The following is a 7975-nucleotide window of genomic DNA, read 5'->3' on the forward strand; positions in this document are numbered from 1 at the left end:
GGTTGGGGCAGACAAAGGGACCCCAAGATAGGAGTATGGCTGGGTGCTGTGCCAGGCAGGGCAGGTTCCCACACTTGGCCCAGTGCTGCTGGAGATGGGAGCTAATGGGCAAGGATGTTTCTTGTGGTGTTTGCTGAGTCAGAGGTGATGAGATGCAGAAACACCTACGAGAAGCTTCTATGAACATTTCTGGTTTCTCTGTAAGTTTGTTTTATAGGGGTTTTCAACTTGATGCAACATTTTGGGGTTTAGCATGCACTCTTCTATTCCAGTCTCTACAAAACCAGTTCTGGAGTGGCAGAAAGAAAAGCAAAGTTAGGTGATGTCTAAAAATACCTGCAGAGCTGTCACCCCATCTTCAGTGTACCTATGCCAGCCAGCAAGACAGCCATATGGGCACTAATGTGCACTTGGGAGCTTCCTATGGGAGATGTCAGTGTGCCTTCTTTCCCAGGAGGGAGAGTTCAGCCTCTCAGGGAGTTCCATGAGAATTTGGAACCATTCCATAGAATTTGAACCCCACACTTAGTGCTCAAAGCCCATGGCATGCTCCAGAGACTGTCCAGAGGCAGTGAAAGAGTTACCTCTGGAGCAGAGCAGCAGCTCTGGGTGATGAAGTGGATAAGCAGGCACTTCATTCATCTGCTTCTAGCACTGCCTGACCTTGGCCCTGGCAGAGGAAAGGCATCTGCTCCTGGGAGCAAAGGGCAGGGGAAGGAGGATGGCTCAGGAATACTGGTGGCCTATATGGGATCAGGGCAGGGCAGTTGGGCTGTTCCATGGCCATGCCTGCCAAATGGCAAGGGTCACTGGCTGCAATGCACCTACTGCAGGAAGTGCATCCATACACTGCCCAAGCCCATCTTCTGTTTTAACAGGGAAAAAAAAATCAGTTTCTCTTCCTTCCCTTCCCTTCCCTTCCCTTCCCTTCCCTTCCCTTCCCTTCCCTTCCCTTCCTTCCCTTCCCTTCCCTTCCCTTCCCTTCCCTTCCCTTCCCTTCCCTTCCCTTCCCTTCTTTCTCTTTTTTCTCTTTTCTTTTCTTTTCTTTTCTTTTCTTTTCTTTTCTTTTCTTTTCTTTTCTTTCCTTTCCTTTCTTTCCTTTCCTTTCCTTTCCTTTCCTTTTCCTTTCCTTTCCTTTCCTTTCCTTTCCTTTTCCTTTTCTTTTCTTTTCCTTTCCTTTCCTTTTCCTTTTCCCTTTTCCTTTTCCTTTCCTTTTCCTTTTCCTTTTCCTTTTCCTTTTCCTTTTCCTTTTCCTTTTCCTTTTCCTTTTCCTTTTCCTTTTCTTTTTTCTCCCCCCTTTTTTATTTGCCTCATTCTGGGAGCATATACTGGAGGTAGTTTATACTGGGCTGGACCTATGGCACCAGTAGAGAGAAGAGTTCACTTGAGGAAAGGTGGTGGTTGAGTTTGGGGTTTTTTTTCAATTATTTTTCAAAAGATGCAGCTACATCAATGCAAATGCTCAAGGAGGAGAAACCTGAAATGCTGAGGGCTGAGCCTTTTCAAGCCTAATGACTGGACATAGCCCTGTTGGAGTGAAGCAGGAGAGTCAGGGCTCCAAGTAGCTCAGCCACCCCTGGTGCGATTCATTTCCACACGTTTCCTGAGGAGACGCTGTGTTGGTTTGGGTGCTGCAGCTGCACGGTAACACCCTGCACTGCACATGGGGTGTCCCACACTGCTTTGGGGCAAGTTGGACACATGGAGTGGGGGCAACCAGCAGGGCAGGTGCCACACTGCAGGCGGGCGGGTGGCTGGGTGTCCCCAGAGCAGCGTCCCATCCTGTCCCACTGAGCCACCGCCCTGCCAGCTGGACAGACAGGCAAGCAGGGCTTGGCCCGGGTGCAGAAGGAAAGGATCCAGGGGCTCTGTTGACATAACAAGCCACTAGAGAGCACTCTCAAATGTGCTCTGTGCCTATGTGCTAGTTCATAAAAACACACGGTTGCCATGGCCTGGTTTACAGCACATCTAAAAAGAGAGCTCCCAAACATACCAGGTATTCTGAGGCCACTGCAAGAGCGGTCAAAGCCTCCCTTGTGTGGCACCTTTCCCACCCCCTGGGACCCAGGCACAGGGCAGCACCCCCCAGCTCCATGCATCCCTTGTCCCACACCATCTGTTTACAAATAAATGTCAGGACAGTATCTAAAAAAAAAAAAATATTGTACAACTATAACTTTTTCAAGTTTTCTTTCTTCCTTTTTTTATATATACAAAAAAATGCAGTAAGTATTTACAGCTCCTAGTTTCCTTATGCTTAATGTCAGAAAAAAAAAAAAAAAAAAAAGCCAAACTGGCAGCAGGTTAATTCAGTAGCTATCAACAAAAGCACCGTGCAGTTGAAAAAATCTGCCAGGAAAAAGTATCTTTGAAAAAAAAAGTAATGGAAACGGGTTGGAAAAAAATAGTAATCACACATTCTTCATTAAAACACTTTTAATACTACACAAGTTACAGTATCACCTTTTAAAAAGTTTAAAAAGAAATATTAACAGTAACACTGTTGCAGCTAAAGCACTTCAAAATAATAGGAAAAAAAAAAGAAAAAAGCTTGTAGCCCCGGAAGTAGTAATAAAGGAAGAATCCACCAGAGTATTATTGTAATTGAGCAAAGCAACCAAAAGGAAAAAGCAACACCGAATGTGAGAAAAATGAGCTATGTATGAACACCCTCAAATTTTTTAATTCCTATTTTTTGTTTGTTTGTTTCATTTTGTTTGTTTTTCTTTTGCAGTTCTAAAGTTTTATGGTGGAGATTAGACTTGGCTGGGGGCTCAATCTCAGCTGAGTGAGCATAGCCACCATGTGCCATTTCTTTTCCATCTATGTTGTTTCTGGGCCAGTGCCTGGCATCACCGGCTGGGGAGTTTCCATCCTCTCCAGGAGTCACAGAGCTGCAGGAGCGGGCGGCTGGCAGGAGAAGAAGGAAGGTGTGCTTCCCTACAGGCCTCTCACACCAATGTCCCTCTGCCCCAAAACAAGGGTGTGCTTTGTCAGGAGCAGGTCTCACCCTCAGCATGCTCACAACTGGGACACCTGATGACACAAAAGGGGGGGCTCTTTTAGGCAGGCTTTGGAATTCAGTTTTGCTTCTTTTTAAAACGCAGGGACACCACCTTAATCAAAAACATGAACTTCATCCCATGTAAGGTATTATGCCAAGCAACTTTGAAGAACTTGTTACCATCTATCAGCTCAAATTCCATTTTTTTTAATAAAGTGCCTAAATACACATTTACACAGATCATAGTGGTTCCAAAGAATCCTTTACAGTTGGCATTTTTTATATATAGGTATATATATAGGTATATATATATATATATATATATATATATAATGTGCGTTTTCTTCAAATTGGCTAAATGTGTTTACATAAGACACCAATCTTGACTATAAGTTTTAAAGCGTAATATTGACTCAATGAATTTGTTTATCATGCAAGTCTTATCTAATATTACATTGACCTGTAATATGGAACACAATGTAGTGGGTGTGCTCATTAAACACTTCATAGAAAATTACTGTGCATGTGCAGTTCTGATCTTCAAATACTAATAATGACCATTTCTTTTCTTTTTAAAAAAAGTAGTCTTAAAAAAAAACAAAAAACAAAAACCCAAAAAACTACTCTGCATTAAATTGCAGTTTGAACATTACCACAACAAGAACAGTTGAGTAAAAAGCACACAAAAATCTTGAATTTTATACTTGGCTGAACAGATATTTCCTCCTCCTCTTCTGATACTGGAAGTGTTTATTAGCTGGTCCCTGGGAAGGGACCCTTTTGCTCAGAAACAACTGCATATAACCGAGTTATAAACACCTCGACAGAAGGGCTCGTACAGCTACAGTGTTGCCAGTGAACTATAAAGAGCACAAAACATCACTATTAGACTTGAATTATTTCTAGTAACCAATGATTTATTGATTTTAGGAGTCTGCTTGGTGATGCAGAAGCGTGATCAAAAGAAGTGGCTTTACAAAAGAGTTCTCCAAAGTAGCTTAAAAGGCAGGGCCAGGGCCATTATGTGCAGCCCTAATTGCTTTCATTTCAACCAGTTTATATTTTCATTTTCAAAGAATAGCAGTAGGTTTGTTTCAAGCATAAGTAATAAGGAAATTTGGGCTGTCACTTATATGCCCGCGGGCAATTTGGCAGAGCCTCAGTCACTGCTGTCACTGTACCACACTGTACCTGCCACTACTTGGAAATACCGGGTCAGCGATAGTAACAATAGCAACAGCACTAGAGGTGACTGGTAAGCAAAATCAAAATCCATATGCACTATCTGAAACTTAAAGTAAAATAAAATAAAGTCTCTTCCCCACATCCCCAGCTTTGTCCAAAGACACAAAAGCCCCATAAGTGACGCTGAAGACCTTCAGAAATGGCAGTGCTACATTGGCACCTTCACCAATCATGTAACTAAGTTCGTTATCAAAATTCCATGTTATGGTATGTAAATGGTGAATAAATGCAGTTTTGTAATCTTAGAACTGATCACAAGAACTGCAGTCAACTTTGCCTTAAAAACAAACAAACAAAACAAACAAACAAAACAAAACCAAACAAACCCAGAAATCCCTAACTCAACAGCGCCTCTTGGACACCTCTCCACATCCTACTCTGGTGGCAACTTCCCTTGAGAAACAGTGAGCAATTTGGGACTGGATCTGGAGGATCTTCCATCGCACCCCAAGCCATGCGCTTCTGGGAGAAAGCCCTCCTGCTCTCTAAGCTTGCCTGGCCAGTGGGATGGCAAAGGGCATGCCTGCCTTGGCTAGCCACTCTTGTCTCCAGCTGCCTCAGACCAAGCCTGCATGCGACCAGCTCTACAGGACAGGGGCCAGGAATAAGGAATCACAGACAGTAAGGCAATCTTTACAATGTCAGAAAGTGTATTTGGCATTAAAAAAAAAAAAAAAGAAAAGAAAAAACAGAAGAAACAAGTGCATACAAATACAGCTAGAAGCATTTCTGGTTTGCCAAGTGCTCTCTAAAAAAAGCAGCGCAAGTCACAACCTACATTGAACAGTAACTGTCACCAGGGAAGCACAACAAATAGTTGCTATAACAAGAGGGAAAAAAAGAAAAAAACGAAACAGGAAAAAAAAGAGAAGAATTAGAATAAATGCCTTTATAATAAGTACATACCTTTTGTCTTCAAAAAATATAGAAACACAATGTATTCAAAAAAATCAAAATTATACAGCCATGTTTATGAAGTCTACATTTCCCTTGTCTTGGAGATATATATATATATTTATATATATATATATTTATAGATATATACAGAATTCGAGCAGTTCGAGTTCAAGGTGACGTCGGGCAGCGAGTGCAGGTGAGTCACGAGTCCCTCTCCTTTTTCACTTTCACATCTCCGGCCAGGATGGTGGCGATCTCCCCTTGCATGAAGGCCCAAGGGACGTTGGAGCCGACCAGGGGACACTTCTCCCCGCTGGGGCAATACACCTCCCCGCTGGCTCCCTGCTGCTTGATGCTCTGCCGGGAGCAGGGGAAGCAGAACTTGTGGGAGGGGACGGAGGGGCACTGCACGAAGTGGGTGTCTTCCAGGCGCTCGTGGCAGAGGGTACAACACAACGGGACGCTGGCGGCGAGGGACGAGTCCGGCAGGCTGGCGGGGTGCACGGGCTCCAGCCCGCCCGCCGCCGCCGCGTTGGCCCCCTGGCCCGGCACCTCCCTGCCGGGGCCCAGCCTTCTTTGGTTCATGGCGGAGGGCGAGGGGGGGCTGCTGCTGTTCCTCCGCGTAGTGGAGTGGACCTGGTTGGCGTCTTTGGAGGCGTGGTTGCCCCCGGCATTGTCCGCCACCAGAATGAGGGCGGCCATGGGGGACTGGCCGTTCTGTGCCGCCTCGGGCGGCGTGGTCCGGTTGGAGTGGGGCGAGGCAGTGGGCGGCGGGGGCGACATGAAGGGGGTGGCCGTCAGCGGCAGCTTCATCCCTTCCGACGGGGTGGACAGCCAGGGCTGCACCTCCCCGTTGATCTTCGGGGGTCCAGCCTCGCCCTCCGGCTCGGGGGAAGGCTTCCTCTTCCGGGCGGCCCGGGCCCCTGCAGAGGCGGGGGGGGGAGGGAAGGAGGATGGTTAATAGGCAACGCAGTCAAAACGCATCGCCGAGCAACCACGAAAACGGGCGGCCTCGGCCATCCCCCGGGCACCCGGTCACCCAAGCGGCCGGACGGCCGCCCCGCACGCCCAAACCCGCCCGGCATCCCCCGCCCCGCATCCTTGGAGAGCCACCCCTCCTGCCCCATCGTCCCCTGCCCTGCCCACCACCCCCCGGTCCCCAGCTCCTCACCTGGCTTGGCCACAGAGCCGTTGGTCTCGTAGCCCAGCAGCCGGCCGCCCGCCATGCCCGGCTCTTTCTTGAATTTGCTGTCGAAGGGGGCCACGGTGTGGCTCCCGTGCTGGTGCAGGGCCAGCAGCGTGTCCCGCACTGTCTTGGGCTTGGCCAGCCACTCCTGCTCGGCGCCCGGCCGGCCCTTGCCCTCCGCGGCCAGCTCCGCCGCCGCCGGCAGGCTCTCGGCAGAGCCACGCTTCTCCTTGGCGCCACTGTCGTGCTCCCCCGCCGCGCCGCCGCCGCCGCCCGAGGAGGAGGAGGAGACGGAGCCGGGGCGCTTGTGCCCCAGCTCGCCGGGCTGCCCCGCCGCCTGCGCCGCCGCCGCCGGCTGCTGGGGCACGGGCACGGCCATGGGGGCGGGCGCGGCAGAGATGGCAGCCAGCGAGGCGGCGGCCGCGGCGGCGGCGCGGCTGCCCAGACCGCTGATGGCGGCGGGGAGTCCGGCGCCGTTCACCAGCGGCACTAGGGTGGGCGGCACGGCGTGCGTCCGCCGCGGGTTCGGGCTCTGCCGGTTGAGCTCTGGCGGCTCCTCGGGCTTGGGGAAGCCGTTGGGCACCAGGATCCCGTTGACCTGCCGGCCGCCGCCGTACTCGGCGCCCAGGCGGGGCGGCGGCCGCTCGGCCGCCAGCGAGTAGCGCTCCAGGGGCTGCGGCGGGGGCCGCGCTGCCGCCTCCGCCGCCGAGGGGTGGCCGAGCTGCTGCTGCTGCGCCAGGAGCTCCTTGGCGGAGAGCGGAGGCTGCTTGGCGTGGGGCGGTGGCGGGGCCCGGCCCTCGGGGAAGCAGCCGTGCGCCCGCTTCAGCTGCCGCGCCGTGTCGATGACGAACTCCACGCGGTCCGCGCCCTCGTAGTTGACGCAGCCCCGGCAGACGGGCTCGGTGAAGTCCCAGATCATGGCCCAGGGCATGCGGGGCAGATCGCACAGGTAGCACGACTGCCTGCGGGAAGCAGCCGCCACCGCCGCCGACGACATGTCCCGGCCCCGGGGCAGCGGCGAGCGCCCCCCGCTCCGGCTTCGGCTGCTGCCTCTTCCGACCCTCGTCACCGGAGTCCCGACGGGCAGGCTCGGGAGCCGCGGCCGCAGCGGGACCGTCCGCCGGGCCCCCTCCCCCTCGCCTTCCTCTTCCGTGTGCTGGAGCGGGGCGCGGCGGGCGCCCCGGCAGGCAGAGCCGCTGCGGGGAACGCCGCTCCCCTCGCCGTCTCCGCCAGCGGCGCTCACAGGGCGGCGGGGACGCGCATCTCCGCCGCGCGGCTGGCGCAGGGCTGCGGCCGCTGCCGCCCGCACGGCTCCCCCGCTCTCTGGCTACTACGGGGGGGGCGCGGCGCGGCGGGGGCCGGCGCGGCGGGGCGGGTGGGGCGGGGACTGCCACTGGGGCCGGGGCCGGGGCTGGCGGCGGCGCCGTGCCGTGCCGGGCTCCAGCCACCACCGCCGCCTCTGCGCGCCGCCGCTACGATTCTTCGACAGTGCCGGTAGCGCCTGCGCGATGGGCGCCCCCGCCCCGCCGCCGCCGCCGCCGCCGCCGCGATCCCAGCCCCGGCCCCTGCCCCCGCCACCGGCACCGGGGGTTCCTCCTGCCGCCGGGGGGCCGCCGTGCCTCCGCCCCGTATAGCCCCCT

At 53.3% G+C, this 7975-nt stretch overlaps 1 protein-coding gene across 1 annotated transcript; it reads right to left on the reverse strand.

The window, feature by feature from the left end:
- Positions 1–5202: 5202 nt before the first annotated feature.
- On the reverse strand, positions 5203–7434 carry IRF2BP2 (interferon regulatory factor 2 binding protein 2). The gene is made up of 2 exons (XM_053938917.1): positions 6321–7434; positions 5203–6072 (listed from the first exon to the last, which is right to left on the reverse strand). Exons 1-2 carry the CDS (start codon positions 7330–7332, stop codon positions 5351–5353), a joined length of 1734 nt encoding a protein of 577 aa, XP_053794892.1. The 5' UTR covers positions 7333–7434; the 3' UTR covers positions 5203–5350.
- Positions 7435–7975: the final 541 nt, after the last annotated feature.

Source organism: Vidua chalybeata, chromosome 3, assembly GCF_026979565.1.
Source record: "Vidua chalybeata isolate OUT-0048 chromosome 3, bVidCha1 merged haplotype, whole genome shotgun sequence".
Lineage (NCBI taxonomy): Eukaryota > Metazoa > Chordata > Aves > Passeriformes > Viduidae > Vidua > Vidua chalybeata.